The 20273-nt window shown below is 38.9% G+C and overlaps 1 protein-coding gene across 5 annotated transcripts in view; it reads left to right on the top strand.

Annotated features, from left to right (window-relative positions):
* Positions 1-20273, top strand: part of CCSER1 (coiled-coil serine rich protein 1) — a 1112896-nt gene that overhangs the window by 898493 nt on the left and 194130 nt on the right. For 2 of the 5 annotated variants that reach the window (XM_043512607.1, XM_043512608.1), the window contains exon 10: positions 14640-14685. The exons of the other annotated variants lie outside the window; for them this stretch is intronic. In XM_043512607.1, the coding sequence (XP_043368542.1) occupies positions 14640-14685 (46 nt within the window). The remainder of the gene's footprint in view (positions 1-14639; positions 14686-20273) is intronic. 5 annotated transcript variants of the gene reach the window in all.

The raw sequence follows: 20273 nt of genomic DNA on the forward strand, positions 1-20273 counted from the left end.
AATGCATGAATGTGAAGCAACAATGACTTTATTGCCTCTGCAAACGGTGATCGAAGGGAGGTGGGGAGGGTGGTTAGCTTACAGGAAAGTAGATTTCCTACTTTCAAGCGGGGGATTTCATCAAGGAGAAACAAACAGAACTTTCACACCGTAGCCTGGCCAGTCATGAAACCGGTTTTCAAAGCTTCTCTGATGTGCACCGCACCCTCCTGTGCTCTTCTAACCGCCCTGGTGTCTGGCTGTGCGTAACTAGCAGCCAGGTGATTTGCCTCAACCTCCCACCCCACCATAAATGTCTCCCCCTTATTCTCACAGATACTGTGGAGCGCACAGCAAGCAGTAATAACAGTGGGCATATTGGTTTCGCTGAGGTCTAACCGAGTCAGTAAACTGCGCCAGCACGCTTTAAACGTCCAAATGCACATTCTACCACCATTCTGCACTTGCTCAGCCTGTAGTTGAACAGCTCCTGACCACTCTCCAGGCTGCCTATGTATGGCTTCATGAGCCATGGCATTAAGGAGTAGGCTGGGTCCCCAAGGATAACTATAGGCATTTCAACATCCCCAATGGTTATTTTCTGGTCTGGGAAGAAAGTCCCTTCCTGCAGCTTTTGAAACAGACCAGAGTTCCTGAAGATGCGAGCATCATTACCTTTCCCGGCCATCCCACGTTGATATTGGTGAAACGTCCCTTGTGATCTACCAGTGCTTGCAGCACTATTGAAAAGTACCCCTTGCGGTTTATGTACGTCGACGATGGCTACCAGTCATACTGCACTGTTTGCTGCCAAAAGGTAATAAACTGCTGCTGTGTAGCAATGCAGTACCATGTCTGCCAGCACCCAGGAGATGTACGGTGACGGTTAGCTGAGCGTGCTCCATGCTTGCTGTGGTATGGCGTCTGCACAGGTAACTCAAGAAAAAAGGCGCAAAACGATTGTCTGCCCTTGCTTTTATGGAGGGAGGGAGGGAACGGGGGCCTGACGATATGTACCCAGAACCACCCGCGACAATGTTTAGTTCCATCAGGCACTGGGATTTTTACCCAGAATTCAAATGGGCGGTGGAGACTGTGGGAACTGTGGGATAGTTACCCACAGGGCAAAGCTCCGGAAGTCGACGGTTGCCCTGGTACTGTGGACACAGTCCACCGACTACTTGCATTTAGAGCATTTGTGTGGGGACACACACACTTGACTGTATAAAAACGCTTTCTACAAAACCAATTTCTATAAATTTGACATAATTTCATAGTGTAGACATACGCTTAGTCCCTTGCAGGACTGGGCCCTTAATAACTCATTCATTTTCTTTAGGGATGTAACTGTTGAAATGGTGGTGGTTTGGGGTTTTTTTCTTTTGTTTTATGTTGTCTTCTAAACACCATATAAAAGGAAATTAACCTAAAACACTTGATACCATTAGAATGGCATGAGTTAGGGATGTTATGAGAATCCTGGCCATAAGTCAGATTTAACAGTCATAGAATTGAATACTATTGCTGGATTTACAAAGCAGAAGAATAATTTTGAGTCTGATACAAAGCCTACTGGAATGAATAGAAAGATTCCTATTGACTTCCATGGGCTTTAGATCAGGCCCATAATGAAAGTTTTTTATACAGGGATAATCAAATGTCATGCTTCAAGCCATAAAGATCACCATACAAAAAGTTAGAAGAGTGTTTGCCTCCCTTGAAAACTTCAGGTACAGGCCGCTGATGGCAAGTATATATTGATGTGTTGAACCAGTATTTTAAAATGCTGTGGCAAACCCTAAATTTGTATTATCTTAATGTACTTTGTGGGCATGTGTGTGAGAGAGAAAATTTCTCCCCTACCCCCATTAGAGAGCTATAAAACTGTTGTATTCCACTTGTTCACATTAGCATGACTGAATAGTCCTGTGAATTCAGTCCATTGGCAGATTATTTTTGTTTTCCTTTCTAGTGCAAAAATATGGGGGTTGTTTGTATTTTAATTAAAGCATTGGGTTTTCTTACAACTAAATGAGCCGTGACAGAAATATTATAGTAAGGGTGAAAGGGCAGCAACAAACACATCCTCCAGCATTCATCCCGGCCTATAAATTAAAACTGGCATCAGTGCCTTCAGGCATTTAGCTTTATTTTCCCAAAACATTTGCTACAGTGCTGTATCTAGATCTAGATATATCCTGGTACAAATCTATATATGTAGATAGTTTGGTTTTGATCTGTATTTATCTGTCAATTCGTCTTTTTGAGTATGTGCATGTGCATACACACACACTCATATGCTGGGAAAATGAATTAAGTTCCAAACACACACACACACATACACATATATATATAGAGAGAGAGAGAGAGTCTTTCTGTGTGTGTGTGTGTGTGTAATGCAAAAAAAACTTTAACAAGTAGGCTCACTTTTTTTCAGTCAATGTACACTGTACAACCTGGGTCCAGTCCATCTCCCTCTAAAGACAATAGCAAATCTTCCCAATGACTTAAACAGAAAGTGGATCAGGCTCCCTATGAGGTTCTTCTGTAGGGCATCTTTCTTCAGAAGAAAGATGTCCATCAAATCTGGAAGATCACTCCATAAGGCTAAATTGTATCGGATACACATGCAAACATTCAGAGCCAAGCAGATGTAGACATGATGCATAATCACTTCAGAAAGGGAAAAATATCCAAGTTACCCTGAAGCAATATATTTTTACTCCAATAGATATTTGGGTCAGCCACAGTCTGATAGTAAGTGTGATGAAATCTGCATAGCCTGTTCTGTCTGCCCCTCTTACAAAACTCCCAATGATTTCTATAGGACCAGGATTTCACCCAGGTAATCTGTACATTTCCCCTAACATAGTCTCTGCCTTAGATATTTTTGTATTTGACACCCTGAAATAATTGTGGTATAAATATTCGCAATAGTTTAATTCACAATACATAGTATTAACTATAATATATGAGGTATAATACTTCAACAGGAATTAACTCTGGAGTTGCCTTCGTGAAAATATAAGCTATTTTGATACACTATGTAATACAACACAACTTTATTTTGTATGGTATTTTTCATACATAGAAGTAGTAGCAAAAGTGCCTTAGAGAGTTACATAATACAGTTGTACAGCTAAATAATAAATAGCTCAGGAAGGAAAAATTAAAAGGTAAGATGAGTGAGAAAATATGTTTTAGATGTGATTCATATGAAGTGGAGTGAAAAAGTGAAGAAATACAAGAAGACGAGAGCAGACGGTAGGAACTGAAGAGGAAAAGGTTCTTCTACCAGGAGTGACAAGATTGTGTGAAGGGACAGGAAGCAGGCTAGAGTTAGACATGTGAAATAAGTAGAATGGGGGTGTAGAGAATGACCAGGGGCCTAATTCTGGTTTCTCTTCCATACATAGCTGTCAATCAGAGGTAAATCTAGTGATATGAATGGAGTTACACTGGAGTTAAGCTGCTGTAAATGCGGGGAATCAGACCCTATGTGCGCTGAGAGATCTGTTGGATCAAATTCATGAAGGGCTTTAAAATTAGGGGTATTTTTAAATGGACCCTGAAATCAAGCTGTTGAAGGAATTTGGGTACAGGGAATGATGTGTAAACTCTGTTTTCTTGAGTTAATCTACTTACGGTACCTCTGCACTGCAATAGAAGACCCACAGGAGCAAGTCGTAGAGCCCAGGTCAGCTGACTTGGGCTGTGGGGCTATAAAATTGCAGAGTAGACATTCAGGCTCAGGCTCGAGCTTGGGCACTGAGACCCTATGAGGTGGGAGGGGCCATGCTGTAGGTCTTTTATTACAGTATAGATGTATTTTCTGAGGCCTTGTCTATACTGGTGTGGCGTGTAGTGTATTGGCATTACACAAGTAGCTACATGCTGCACTGAAGAGCGGGCTGTGTCCACACTGCGGTATGTAGCTACACAAGGCAGTGAATGCTCTGACTGGGGGAGGTAGAAGATTGCTGGAGCCTTTCCGTGCCACATCCCTCTGCCAGAGCCTTTTCCTGCTCCTGCTGGACTCTTTCACTGTGGTGGGGAAAGACTGGCAGTGGGGATGCTACATTGCTAAAGGTACCAGTATAGATGAGGAGTCACTGCTTGGGTGTGTAGAGAGCCATGTAGGGTATACAGTCTTTATTCTACCCACCTAAGCAGTGCCTCATTGTCTATGGTGCTGTTTATACTCATGCTGGGGGGACATGCAATGTGTGTCCTCTATACACCGCCATAAGGAGTATGCAATTTTGACATACCATGCAGTGTCATAAAGCATCTGGGGCTGTATCGCACAGTGATTCTGAAGTTAATACATCATCACGTCACCAGTGTAAATGAGCAGAGTGCAACTTCTGATTTAGTATTTTGCATTTCATATTTCTATTCTATTTTCAAAACGTTGTTGAAGTAGAAAGACAGTATTTCAGCAGATGCTGAACCATATAGAACATCAAGACCTATTTGCATGCACATTTTCCCCCCAAGGAGCTTAAACAGATTGTTGTTGCTAGTGAGGTAGGACCAAAGAAATATCCAGTTCCCAAATAAGGGTCATTTAATCAGTAAAGTCTCAGAGGGATTAAGCTTAAAGAGCTGTGGTTTCTGCTGTTATCCCACATGGGCCTTTAAGGGCCTGATCCATAGCCCAGTGAATTCAATGGAAAATAGTAATGATAGTTTGGGCATCATGAGGTTTCTAATTCAAAGTGTACTGTCAAAATATATTTTTAGAATCTTTCACTTAACTGTGACAGCAGATTGCTGAGCAGACTACAGCAAATCTTTCTTCTTTCAGAGCTGAAAATGCGCCAAGAGACTGCTAGTAAAATATTTACTGCTAACTTTAAGATGGAAATATGTCTTCCTTATTGAGCTATAATTTTACTTCGAAAGATATTTGTAGGAGGAACAGATTTCTTTGAATATATCTATAGCCTCTGTTGCTGTTCTCTAGAGGCTATTTTCTTTTAATAATTTTACTCAACTGAATCAGTTTTAAAACCAAACAACAATAAAAAAAGAGTAAATAAATATGTGCCATTTCCTTTCTATCATCTGTTGTTGCACATAACTTTAAATATTTGGGAGTTGTATGCAAGCTACATATTGGTAATTCCGCCCACTATAGGATCAAAATATTTTTCTTGTTTCCCTGTTTAAGGCAAAACACAGTATTCTCTCAAACCTCAGGGAGGAAAAGGCATAATTTGGGCTGGTTTTGAACATAGCTAATGTTAGAAAAGAGACTTAGATGTGAACAATTGCTTACTAAAAGTGATGAGCAGCTTGTGTAAAAGAGATCATAAAGGCATAATTTAGGCTGGTTTTGAACATAGCTAATGTTAGAAAAGAGACTTAGATGTGAACAATTGCTTACTAAATCTAATAGTTTTCGCACTCTCAAATCCCATCTCTTGGAAAGAAATGGAAACAGAGAGAGAAGCAGGAATAATTTTTGAGTGGGAAGATAAGGGGCACTTAGGCAGCTTGGAAAACAATGGAATTGAATGGTTAAGTCATTGGACAAAGTTTCAGCATATGTGAGTTCGGTTCCTGGCTGTGTCACAGCTTTCCAGGAAGATCTTCAGCGACTGAATTGATCTTTCTGTCTCAGATCCCAATTTTCTGCTTGCATGTTGTATCCTTTTCTTCCCACTCTTTGTGTTTCTTGTCTATTTAGCTTTTAAGCTCTTCAGGTTAGGGACTTTTTCTTCCTTTGTGTACATATAGCAGATAGAACCTCGATATTGATTGGGGCCTGTAGCAGGCGATCACCCCACTCAGGCCCTGAAGGGTTTAAAATAGCCCTGGGGAGCCAATTGAAAGCAGCCCTGGAGAGGGCTGTGGCTGGAAAAAGGAGTGAAAGCTGCTGAGGGAGTGGCTGACTACAGGTGTGGGTAGCTCAATCAGGGCCCAGCTGGTCCTTATAAAAGAGCTGTGAGCCAGGAGCTCACGAGGAGTCTCACTCTAGCTGTGGAGTGGGAAGGGCTAGCTGCCTGAGAGTGAGGTACTGTAAGTGGAGCAGTGCTGGGGAAGGGTAAAGGGAGCTGGGAAGCTCCATCCTGGTAAACCCCCAGGCTTCAGGCCTTGGTAAAGGCCCAGAAAGGTACTGGGGCTGCAGAGGGGCAGCCTGGGAATAAGCAGAGGCAGCTAGTCCTAACCCCTTGACAATGATGAGCGGCCATTGCACTGCAGTCTGCCTCAATGAGCGGGGGGCTAGATGACAACTGGCAGTAGCCACTGAGGCAAGGTGGGTGTGAAGGGTTGGGGGTTCCCCAGAGTGAGGGGGTACTGCTGGGGCAGAACCCCAGAGAAAGGGCACCGGGTTCTGGGAGGGACATGGATGCCAGCGGCAGGTGAGACACCGGCCTGCAGAGGGCGCTCCGAAGGCTGGAAAGAGCTAATTCCCGAGACGAACAGCAGGAGGCGCCGCACCAGTGAGTCTCGCATCACTACAGGGCTTCTAAGTGCTCCTGAAATACAAATAATAAAAATAGCAATTTATATGCCTAGGGCCCATCCTGAGAGTTGCTGAGCACCTTTTACTTCAATAGGAGCTGAGAGTGCTCAGCACCTCACAGGAGGACCTAAAAAATGCACCAGTTTGGACTCTTTATTAGTAACTTCGTCATGAGGATAAGAAAGTTAGTTCATAATAATTAGATGCAATGACTTACAACAGTGGATACAAAGAATCTGATTTCCTAACTTCACTGAAATAAAAAATATTTTTCATTACAAGATTAAAATATTTACTTTGAAAATTATAGCTGCCATTCAAATTGGTTTTTTTTTAAATGTCCCCTGTTGTGGTGGTGATTAAACCAAGGTCTCCACAGTATGTTTCTTGTGTACTGCTGTGACATTTAATTTTGATCCAGAAAAAAGGGACTGACGAGAACACAGGTCCACTGTTAAAACTCTGAGTTTTAACATTCCAATCTGTGCATGAACCATAAACATCTCATCAACCCATAGACTGTGAACAATTTTGTCCCTGCAAAAATAGTACTTTACTTTCATATTAACATAAAACAAAATGAAAATAAGCAAAACAGCAGGTGGATGCTCCATAGAAGTAAGTGTTTCACTTTGGATTGCAAGATTTTACCTGATGCTTGTTGGCAAAAAGCCTGATTCTTTGAACTACAACTCATAGCTGGATTAACTGCAGCAGAAACTACAGGTAGGCAGCTGAGTGCTTATATCCAGCTAGCCAAAGTGCCCCTAACTATTAATGATCTATTTTCTGGATTGCCACTGATGCTTTTCAAAATAATTGTAGGTAGCATATCCAATTCCCTGCCCCCTGTTTTAAGAATGATTCTCTCAAATTCCCCCTTACCTGATTGCCATCAATGTTGAGCAATGTATCATTATAATAATTATATTATAGTAACTTTTGAAACATACTATGTACTGTGCAAACAAATAGGAAGACTTAGTCCCTGTTGTGAAGAGCTTTTCATAATAAATAGACAAACAGATGAAGGTGGGCGGTAAAGGGCTGCAGCAAGTCATGTGGTTGAGGTGAAACTTGGCGTGTCTGGTAGGTCCATATGTTTGTTTGTTCATATATTATTTAAATTCAGGCAAACGATCTCCAATTGCCCCTCTTCCTACCCACTGTTAATTGAGTAATTTCTTGTAGGCATAGTGGTAGATATAGGTTTAACAGAGGGATTTGGATAAGAAAGTAATACAGGCCAAATCAAGTGAACGTTCTGTGGATAAGGAACAGTGTGCAAGAAAGCAGGGAGATAGCTGTGTGAGTAGCAGACGAATAGCGTCTGTGGCTGGTGTTGGTACAGCAGAGGGGTAATACAAAGAAAGATAAGAGCAGAAAACAATGGTGGATGAAACGTGAAGAGTGTCAGTGGCTAGAACAAGAAGTTTGAACTTTAACATAATAGAACAACATATCCTGTCCATGCAGGGGAATGGGTTCAGGGACCCAACAAGCCTTTACCATCTCCAGGTATTGAAATTCTATATATTAATAGATGTTTTGCCATCATGTATTGACAAAAATATTTTCTACAACTCAGTAGTTCATAACACAGATAGAAAAGGTATTGGAATTCACCATTATTATCCCTTCAGCAGAATCTGTCAAATGATACACTTAGCAGTTACCAAAATTTCCATGAGGTTACATCAGTTCAGCATGAGAATATTTCACATGTGGCAATAGCTGCAAATTAAATACTCTCTATCAGTTTTAAGATTGTCTTTTTTATCTTAAATAAAGAACTACTGGGTTGTGCTGTACAGAGGTATCTTTCCCATTTCCGCCATGAGAAATAGATATTTTTTTCTGGGTCCACATTTTAAATACCTCCCTCCACATCCTGTGCCTACCAAAACCAAAATCTGCTATCTTTTATCTTTTAGAACCCTCCTGTTGCATAATAGGTGGATTTGTACCCTCAGAAATGAGGATACTTATTGTATTTAAAAAAAAAAGTGTCATGGGATATGCAGTGAGATTTCTTCAGATACTGATTTGCCCGTTGTCATCTTTATGAATGTTCCTCATAGAAAGTGACACAAAAGGGACAGCGTTATTTGTGTAGTGCTGCTGCATAGAGGGTCTTCAATTCAACTGAATTGATTTGATAAGTTTGTATATTGCAGAGCTTAGTCTTGAAAGTTGCTGAAGGTGACCCTTGGGACATAAATCACCATATGGAGCTAATGGAGCTAATAACAGATGAAATAATAACATTGGGATTGGGAGGGATGGAGGAAACATATACAACGGCTGAAGTATTTTTACTGAAAGACTCCAAACAGCAATCTAATATACATCTAGATTTTTTGCCTTTATTTAGTAGTTTGCATCCTTCTTTTCATTCAGGCTCCCTTGCTGTTGTTATCCCAGAAGAGCCACAGTCATAATTGATTAGGTTGGACTGAAATTATTACTCTAAAAAACAGCAGAAACTAATTTTGGTAATACATGAAAATAAAATAACAGTGGCAATCTAAAGTCAAATTGCCTTGGTGATTTCACTGGAGCTGTTAGCGGATAGTTACTGTGAGTTCTGAAGAAAATCATGTCATATTTTCACTTTGCAAATATTAAAAAATTGAAAGTGTTTTCAAGAAGAACTGAGGGTTGTCGTATTCTGATTGCATTTTTAAAAGTTACAGTGCAAAGAAATTAGAAATGGCTGGCTGAATGAATAGGAACAGAGCAACAATATACCTGCTTGTTTGGTGCATAAAATCCACATTCAGTCTGGACATATCTTAGGTAATCAAGCATTCCTGCATAAGTAGTGATGGGTGCTACAAGTGTAGGATGAGTTTCAGGTGTCAGAGTGAAAAGAGTCGTGCAACAGAAGTGGAACCCTATTGGATGGAGGTACTTTTTTATTCTATAGAGAATTTGTCAATGGACGTTGCAATAGATTCTGCCCTCATTCATGCCAGTGTAGATCCAGAAAAACTCTATGGAAGTTAATGGACTTACTCCAGATTTACCCTAGAATCAGGGTCAGAATCAGGACTATGGCCTTCCATATAATCCAAGTTTTCACTAATTCTGGAGTGAAATTAGTTTATAAAAGACTGCTCCATTTAATTGCTCCTAAATTGAAACAATTGACCACATTCCTGAAGCAAGTAGGATAAAAGTGCCCTACTTCCAAACCTATTATGAAGCCTGCCACTGTGTTCTCATATTGTTACTCTAGCAGTCTTTAGCTGGTTACTGGTGCTCACAGATGATGAGAGTCCTGATTTCAGCCTCTATAATTATAATAGCTTATAATTAAAGTTACCAATACAGAAACCAGTGTGTACAGTGAGCCTGAGATTATGAATTCACTTTCCTCTCCTATATTTTAACTTCATAAAAGTTTAAATCTTCGGTTTTTCCTTTTGAAAACAAGCTAGAGGGTGCAATGGTCTCCGTTTTTTTAACAGAAATAAATAGCAAGAAAAAATGAATGCATTGCAAAATAGTATGAGCACAAGTGTGAGTGGTTATATCTCTATGTAATAGAGATAGAGAAATGGCCTCAAAAGATGCAGAGCACCCATAGCTCTCTTGATGTCAGAGAGAGCTGCATTTGCTTAGCATATCTGAAAACTAGGCCATTAAAATATGAACTACTTCTCTCACAGAGGAGAGATTTGCTTCAAGACTCCAAAAATATATTTAAAACAGTTATGGGTTTAATAATACCACTTGAAATGTGTAAAGACTACTTCAATAGTGTAACATGTGTTGGCAAAAAATCAGGTTGCTTTAATGAACTTCAGTTTACTGCAGCCATATGTTTCCAATGTCTTTTTGGCCCTTTTACAGACAGATATACCTGAAACAAATGCCATCTTCCTCCTTTCTGCCATTCCTCCTCCCTCCCCTTAAAAGTCAGTCTGGTTATGCTTGTAGCACTGCACCTCATCTACAGTACTTGTAGCACTTTCTCCATAGTAACATAAAAGCTTCTCAGTTTCCCAGCTCACAAAAGCTACTCTTTTAAAAAGAGATTTTTTAAAATGTGTGCGGAAAGATGATTTAGCTAGGTGCACATAAGCTCCCATCAGCCCTTTCCCTTTATTAGCATAGTGGAAGATCCAAATACTTGCTATCTCATGACCTCTAACAGTTTCTCTTTTTTGGGGCTCCTGTTTTTCATTTTGGTGTCTCAAGTATCTCGCATGTTCAGTGTATTCTCCTCCTTTATAATTTATAATTCTCCTCCTTTTCCTTCCCAATTCAAAGGCTTGCCATCTTGATGCTCATTAGAGCAGAGAAGAACTGTCAATGTGTTAGAGTAGTGAATAAAAATGTATCAGCATCTCTTCCCAAATCACAGACTTAAAATATTGGACATTTCCCATTAGCTGCCAAGAGTAAAGGACTTCATAAACCAGCCACTGGAGGGTGATAACATCACAAATATTGTAGCAGATTGAGTCCCATCCTGTAGCTGTCTGTAGAATAAGTATGCCCAAGCCAGTACATGACAGGTCGGCTCTATAGAGTTCTTAGCTTGCAAACTCTACATAACATTCCCTTTGAGATGCATCTTCATGAGGTACCAGTAGCATGTTTTGGGAATACCCGAATATATACAGAAAACAAGTTAAATCCATTTAAAATGTGTGATCACCTCATGTTACGTTCAGAAGTGTCCTACACTGAACCCTTGAATAATGAGTAGGAAGACAAATATATTACATATTGAAACCTTTTATTATATAGCACACAATAGTCTGAGAGACACTATTCTCTTGGTGTTTCCTCTTAACTAAATCGATGCACAGAAAGATGGAGAAAATGTAGTCTGACAGCAATATAAGAAGATTGTGTTGACTTCATGAATCATTAATTTAGAAAGAAGAAGGCCAACGCTCATCTGCAATATTTATGTACTTTTAGATTATTAATACTAATATATTATACTTATATAGCACCCGATAGCCCCAAGGATCACAGGACACTTCAGAAACTTGGTCACTTCAACCACCATTTAAATCCAGCCCCTTTGTGGGTGGGATGCACTAGCTGTTGGTCAACAGGCAGCAGCTCTGTGACACAGTTTAAGATAGTTTTCAAGAGTCTTCTATCTAATTGAAACTGTAGGGGAAAATTAGGTAGGAAGGAATGTAAATACCCTATTTAGAATCTGGATAGAACATCAGAGTTAATATCCTTACTCTTGGCAAAACTGCTACACGGTTTATAATTATAAGCAGTCAGGGCCTCAGTTTTAAGTTTCACATTAAAGATGGCTGGCTACATTCACAAAAGGACTTAGGCAGTGCCACACTTCATGTCAAAACATCTAAACTTTAGGCACTTAAAAAATCACTGGGATCCACAAAGTCTTTGTTAAGGGTTGAGGATTCCTCCACAATAAGTGGAGGGAGATAGGTGCCTAAAGAATGGGATTCACAAAAGCCAGCAGGAAGATGTATGAGGCAAAGGTAACTTTCTGTCTGTTTTGTTCTCATGGTGTCCCACAATAGGAAGAATAGAGATGCCAGGAAGTTTCCCATTGTCTTCAAAGAGTGCTTGCCATTGGAAAACTTTCTAGTTTTGACTTAAATAAATAGATGTTACCTTAGTATTTTCAGTATTCCCAAAACCTAATAGAAGATACTTGTGGAATACTGAAAATATTGAGGTAACATTATTTAGTTGTGTAAGGAAATTGGTAAGTTTCTAAGGTTTGCCACAATTATGGAATTTAGTAGAACAGAATGGCCCCGTTGATGTTTTCTCTTCTTGTTCTTCTTCTGGTCACTTTGCATAGCTTATGTAGTACAAGGTAGGGATAACTAACCTTTCCTGGCCAGCTGACAATTCTCCCAGTGTAGGCAAGTTCTGAGCTGGTGTAAAGTGAGACAATCAGTTTCGAAGACAACTGCTTCCCTCATCCCAGCACAAACTGGTATGGAAAAAATGTTGGGGTGTGGTAGAATGGAGTGTTCCTTAGCTATTCCAATTGGTAACTGGCACATGGTCCCATTGAAAACATTGCCAATTGGCATAAGTAAGAATAAGCCCTATCCTGTTGTAACTTATACAATGGGCCAGAGCTGGCATGAGTTCAGCATGAGAATCATGTGGTGTATCTAGTTCCTGGAAGTCCCATCCCCTACTTCCTTCACTGATTATAATTTAAGATAGGATACAATCTAAGCAATATTTGTTGACGGACTGTTTCAACCTGTAAAGCTTAAGGGTGAAAGCCTTGTCCCAGTGAAGTGAATGGAAGTTTTGCCAGTTATTTAAATGGGACCAGGATTTCATTCACAATCTGGATCACACTTTTCCTCAAAGATTACAGATGTCAGTTGTTAAGGACAGCGAATGAAACAGAACTTAAATTTTGGATGAATGCTCTTTGGACACAATTTTCAAACTTGGTTGCCTAAACATAGGTACTTAGATTGAGATTTAATTTAACTACGGATAGTTTGGTTAAATCCTCTGGTCTGCTTTAAAAATGAACCTTAAATTCATAAGTAGCCACCTAAGTGGTCAATTAAGCACCAAAATTCAGAATTTGGTGCCTAAAATGGGTATGTAGCTGCCTAAATATGAATGTAGGTGCTTAACTTTCAAACTATATAAGTAATTATACTGGGATAATGCTGGATTTACTCAGTGGTGAATCAGGTCCTTATCACAATTACAAGAGGCAAAAAGTAACTTTCTTTCTCTTGTTTTCATGGTGGCATGCAACAGGAAGATTGTAGAGATGCCAGGAGGTTTCCCATTGTCTTCAAAGAGTGCTTGCCATTAGAAAACTTTCTAGTTTTGAATTAAATATATGTTACCTTAGTATTTTCAGTATTCCCAAAACCTCAATGACACAGTCAGTGTCAACTGACAAGCTTCAGGCACGCTGGGCCAAATGACTTGAAAAGAATTACACTTGGTATATTTGGACCATGGTTTGCAAGCAATAGCCTCAGCTGTGCAACCATGTAGCCAAAGTAACAAATAAGTATACAGTGTTGTTGTAGCTGTGTTGGGCCCAGGATATTAGAAAGACAAGGTGGGTGAGGTAATGTCTTTTATCGGACCAATTTCTGTTGGTCAAAGAGACAAAGTTTTGAGCTTATATGGAGCTCTTCTTCAGGTCTGGGAAAACAAATAATATTCGTGACAGTGAAAGAATTAGATATTTGGACAGAAGGGATGTTAGGAATGTAGCTATATAATTCATACAACATGTGCTCTCCATTCTGCAGCCTGAATTTTACAAGCTCTGCAAAATAAAATGACCTCATGAAACAAATTCCAACAGATTCCATAAATCTCAGGTAAAGCAGTTGGCCAAACTTTAACACTACTATATATCTATATCTATATAGTACGCATTGATCCGGTAGGAATCTATATATACCTTATCTTCTTTCTCTGCAAGCCATTGCTATTATCTTACACATTTTGTGGCAAATGTCACCACGAAGATGACACACTTGGCATTTGATTCATAGCGTCTTTCTGTAAACAGAACAATGAATAGGCTGTGATTCAGAGCTGCAGCGCAATTACCAGCATAATACATGCAGGATATAACTCTCTGTTTATTGAAAGAATTATGGTATCTATTGATTAAGGATTTAATAAAGCAACTTCCTATCAGCTAGTGGATCAGCTTTCATCAAACTGATTCACGGAATACTTGTCAAATAGTTATGGAGGGAAAGTGACGAGGGAGTGACAGGAAACAAAGTGTACTGCAATGACTCTGGTATTCTTTGAAGATATACTGTGCTTTCAAACAGTGACTGAATAAGTTAAGAGACTGATGTAACAGAACCTGTTTTTTTTAAGGAGGCCACATTAATATATACTTTGTGTTCTACTTTTCATCAAACTTAATTTGACAAGTTTGAATGTGCCTGTCTTACACTGTAATTTTTTTCTGTTTTTGGCTCATTGTGTCTGTTGATGGGTGGATTATTCATAGAACCTTCTCTATTATAATTTGTTTCTCTGAAAATAGGAACGGCAATTCTTCAGTAATAAGAAGATACTTTATCCAACGAGTCTCTTTTTATTTTGTTTCACTTGCCTTTCTTTTCTTCATGTCTTGTCTTTTTTTTTCATTTGCTACTGTTAATCCTGACATGCCTTGCTGCAAAAAAAAAATATGTTTTATTTACAGGGCACAGCTTATGGAAGTGCTCCTGTACCTTCTCGCAGGCAATTATGTGAGTCTCTTAAATTCCGCTCTGTGTTGTAAAGATGAATGTGTTCATGTGCTGTAGCATGGCATGCCAATATAGACTAAACGCCCTAAGGTCAATATGCAATCACCAGTGTTGTATATTGCCTGTAACGTGTTTGTAGCTAATGGTACCTATAGCCCCTTTTTTCCTTACTTGTTTGTCTTGTGTCCAGCACATTGTAACTAGAGCTGCACTGTTCACTATAGAGTTGCAAGAAGGGCAGGAAATCCCATAATGATTCAAAGTCTGGAGGGAGTAAGGACAGTAACCTCAGCTCTAGAACATATCATTGAGTACAAACATCAGAGGTTGTGGATGACTTTTCTCTGATCTACATATTAATATATGTGTCCAGTTCTCCTTTATCAGGCAAACAAAACCAAAACAGCCATGATTATAAACAGACTAAGAAATGCAAAATCAAACAGCTTTGTGCCGGGTATATGATAATGTATGATCCACGTTATTGTATATGGGCCATGCTTCTGAGCAATCTGGAGCACAAACCAGTCACCTGTGAGTTATGAAGGTGGGGTCCATGAGTGAGATCTCTGCCTCTGTCACTTAAAATTTCCCATTAACATTGATAATATCCACCCTACCTTAAAAACTTCCCTCAGTGCCCTACCAAAACAGGAGGAAGTAGCAAGCTAGCTGAGCTATATTTTAACACCTTTGCTAGTGCAGAAAGAGGGAGGCTTGCATTCTAGTTCAAGGTGATCTCTGACAACCTATCTGCCTTAACATCATATTTCTGCAATTAAGATGTATGTAAAATTAATATATAAAGTCTCAAAAGAGCCATCAGACTTTGAGATATGAACTTTTTATGTTCCCTGAGTCCATCTCTGTCTCTATTCTAACTTCCCGTATCTAAGTGTCCATCTCAAAGACATCAGTTTGTTCCACATGCATATAAACAGCAATGCATTGCATTATTACCATTATCATGCACTGCATCAGCACCGAATGCCAAATAGATTCATCCTAATATGACATTACAGGCTTATCCACTAAGTACAGTCCAAGTTGAACAACGCTTTCCTTCACTGTTGGCAGTACTAAACATGTTGCTTGCATAAATTCGCCAAGGCTGAACTGTGAATCAATAGGAAAATAAAAAGCATTTGTCCTCGAATGTGGGTCTTGCAAAAATAAAAAAAATGTAAACTGTATTTCACTTTCCTCTTTATTATGTAAGTATCTGAGATGTCTGAATCCTTCTGGATAGGACTACAGGTGAATAAACCTCGATTCAGATAAAGTATTTTAATTGTGCGCATATTATGCTAATTAAAGGTACAGTGGAAGGAATTCACATTCCAGGTAAATTATTATCCGTCTCTTGACAAATTATTATAGCTCCTTCCTAAACTATTTTAGTTTCTGAGATGTATATATTTATGAATCTGGAGAACTGAAAACTTCTGCCTGCTTTCTATATGTAAGTTTATCTTTGCTACTGGTTTATATGATATACTAAATTAGTCAAGATGATGGATGTGTGGTTACATGATTTTTTTATTGATATTTAAATTTAGTTATCAGTAATAAGCAATATGGAAGGTATCACTATCTACAGCTTCCTACTTTATAAATAATCTGGGCTTCTTTGGAACAGATAGGACTGATGCACTTAGGTGCACAACGTGTGAAAGTAGGAAACACAATGCAGAGAATAGAAAGTGTTTTATTTGACAGAGATGTGACTACATTTATGGACATAAAGAAAGGAGTAGGACCGTGAGGCAGAGAAGAATGAAAAACAACTGAACTAAGTATGTAAATAGATACTAAAAGAGATCAGGCCTTGTAAGAAAAAATAAGTCTAACTGTGGTAAAAATTGGGTTAGGATTATTTCTAGACAGCAATGTACTGTGCAAAAACCAAAACACACAGATTAGAGAGATGAGTGGCTAGAATTATATGTACAGAGAAGATCTCTGTTTTAACAATAACATCCTGGGATATGCATAATATCAGTAGTATATGATATTTTCACCAAATTTTCTCTTGCTACATATAGACAGTGGTAAAGATATTTCTGGAATATAAATATTGTGGCAAAGCTAAGGCATTGACATTGTGACAATATACCATTCAAAGGCTAGAATTTGATTTTGGTTCATCCCTAAGTAAGCTTATGCACTAACCCAAGAATAGAATCTATTTACTCCCTCCCCTGCTCTCTCCTTACTGTGGAGAGTAATGATTTTCTACTGGTCAATATCGATGGTAAATTACTGCATAGAGTTGAGCTATTCAGGCCAGTGAGTAAGGAGGTTGGAGTCCAGGCTCCACCTGTTCTCCACACCTTAACACCCTCCTCACCCATTGCTTTTATTGAGAGAGTAAGTGAGCAAGTACTCCCTTGCATGGGCATTGATTCCAAATCAGAATCTAGCCATTAGTGGCAATTGTTCTAATCGTACAAGGTAAGGAGTACTCTCTGCTCTCACTGAAGAAAATAGGAGACGAGAACACTGCATCTCACAGCAAGTGCTCAGCACATCACAGGATTAATCCCACTGGGAATATCTCATGTTCTTCTAAAGTTATTGAAAACTCAATGCTCCAAATTTATAATTCGGGAAATACCACTGACTTCAGCAGAAATAGACTAAGGATTAATTTGATTCTCTGAATTCCTACTCACAAGGTTTCCAGTGCGTCATGTTGTCAGCAATGTTTGGTTCATGTCCCCATAGAGTGGGCAAGGGTGCATGACCCTCCAACCCCATGAGTATATTAAGAATCACTGGGAAATCGTATGGATTTCCAGGCATCTTAACAACTCAAGGGCACAAAGAGGGAGGGCCTTTGTACTAATTTGGCGATCTCAGATTTCCCCTAGTAGCATTGTGCCCTCAGAGGCTACTGGTGAAAAGCAGCAACTTAATGAGTAATAGAAAATAAGAGAAAATTTTAAAAGCTTGTTAAAATAACAAGCTCCTACTAATGGGACAGTTTAACTAGCTGGCTATAAACTAAGAACCACCACTTGCAAGGATCAGGATATAATTTGTCTATATAATTTGAGGCTTGCTTCTTTCACAACATGTAGAAGCACAAGTTAAAAAGGATCAGTGTGTGACTTTTGTTCTGTTGTTTGTGCAAGACTTCAGTAGAGGCAGAAGTGGGGAAACATGCAACCGATACTGAATATGTATCTGATTAAGTTTGTATTTAGAATTCAGAAACAGAGGACAATGTTAGTGGAAACAGTCCAGGGTAAACAGAAGTAACAGCAAAAAGACTCTAATGATAAATATTGGGAGTAGTTTGGTTCACCTGTTTATCAACAATTTAGAAAATGAAATAAGGAGATAATGATGTGCTGATAAAATAGTATTAAGATGGGGGCACTTATCTATCACAGCGTGATGAGAGGAAAGGTGATTCTAAAATGGGAACTCTGGGCTCTAGTCACAGCTCTGCCACAGACTTCCTATGCAACTATGGACAAACCACGAAGTAAAATACTTAAAAGGGTCCACTTCTGTTGGATGTTTCCTTTTTAGGGTGCCCAGACTGAGAAACTTTGAGCCTCCTTTTCAGAAACACTGAGGACCTGCTGCTGAGTTAGATTGGAGTGGTGGATTAACAAAATCAGAAATTAGGAGTTTCCAGTTGGACACCAAAAAAGAATGGAAATGTTTGAAGAGTTTGGTTTTAACCTCTCACTGCCTCAGATTTTCCTCCTCTTTAAAAAAAAAAAAAAAAAAAAAAAAAAAAAAAAAGAGAGAGAATAATACTTCCAGGGGTGTTGTAAGGATAAACAATAGTACTCTTTGGGAGACACTGTGATACTATGGTGATGTAAATAACTTAACAAATATAAATAGAGTGCATCAGACAATCTCAGATGACCTGTATAAACTATGTTATAAACTAGGTGCATTTGTGGTTTTTTCACTTCAATGCATTAAAATACAAAGAAATTTATCTGCGAAAAGAAAATGATAAAAGCATCCTCCAGTCCATATTTACAAATATTAAATAGAAGAAAAAGCATAAGTATTTATGAAAGATACTAAATGTTGGTATATTGGTATATTTTAATTTTGGAATATTTTATTTTTAAGTTATACTATTAATATCAGACTATTATTCTCCTTAAAGGATTACTTTCCTTTATTAGATTATTTCATCATTTTATCATATTTAGATGGTGCCTTGCTACTGTTTCTGCATTACAAAATATCTCATTTGCAGTTCTTCTGAGATCATAGGGAATCTTATACTTCATAGGCCGAAATCCTGTTCTGGACCTGTTCAGGAGACACTATAACACAGATGAAGATAACTTCAGGGTACCGTATAGACAAAATATTTTCAAGGGCATTAATGGAAGCAACTAAAGGGGCACAGCTGCCAATTTTTATGATGGAAGGGACTTACCAGTAGGTAAACCTATTTGATTTCCTTATGTAATAAAAATCCTATGTTCTTGTACCCATAAAGGGTTTACGATTTGTCATGATTATTTTCATGGCTGGACATATACTCATTACCCTCTCCCAAGATAGTTCTATCTACTGAAATAAGAGGTCAATGTGTGGAATTCAGTGCTGTTTTGAGTGTATATGTGTGAAGCATACCTTTAACTACTTAAAATTTAACAAGTTCTATAGCATTAGAAGTACCCAGAACAAACTCACAAACTTCTGGTTTCTCTTTGTTCCATTGTCCTATTTACTAGTTTATATGTAGGTGGGTAGTAGAAATTCCCCGCTTTTTTTTTTAAACTTGGCTGCCATTTTGATTTCCTTCAACATTGTGCAGTCGGTATCATTTTCTTAATCCAGAGATCAACTATTAGTCCTGTTAGTACATTTGTATGTATTCTTACAGCTTGGGATTGGTATCCATACAGACTCAACTGTTTAGTCCCCTCCACTTATAATTGTATCTCATTAACTTCTATGGAATCTTTTAGATATACAATCTCAGCTCTCTAACTTAGTCTGTCCTTCCTATATAGTTTATAGCTATTGAACAGTCCCTTCCAACCCTGATAGTCTATGATTCTATGAGGGGAAAGTTCGAGAGACAGGAGGACAGCCTGAACAACCATAGTGTGACCCTACAAGGAGCTAGAGGCTTCTGGGTCAGGTGCTGGAGAAAGAGGTTTGTGGCTGTAAGCAAAGAAGCTAACTGTTTTTTTTATTCCTCCTGCATTCAGAGAAGCAGGACTTTGTATGTTTCTTGTAAATAAACAAGATTGTATCAAGGAAAATACCAGACTGCATCATCAATATCTACTTCCAGCTGGACCATCCTGATGGCCCCAAACTTTCACTAGACCCTGGGATAGAAAAGGAGTAACAATGGAAGATCCTGGATCTGATTCTACATGGCAATTCCTGTGTAAAATGGCTGCATTATTTATGCTACAATTTCCTTCATGTATGTGGTTGCATTTGCTTTATGAAATCATCACCTGAGCGCAATAGTTATTTGAAGCTGATGTTCTGAGAGTAGTATCTAACGGTTGTGTGGTATGTCAATGACACCTTCAACTCAGGCTGCCTACTTGTTTTAAAGTGTGGGTGGATGTGAATATGGA

The sequence above is a fragment of the Dermochelys coriacea genome, chromosome 4 (genome assembly GCF_009764565.3).
Source record: "Dermochelys coriacea isolate rDerCor1 chromosome 4, rDerCor1.pri.v4, whole genome shotgun sequence".
In the NCBI taxonomy this organism is placed as follows: domain Eukaryota; kingdom Metazoa; phylum Chordata; order Testudines; family Dermochelyidae; genus Dermochelys; species Dermochelys coriacea.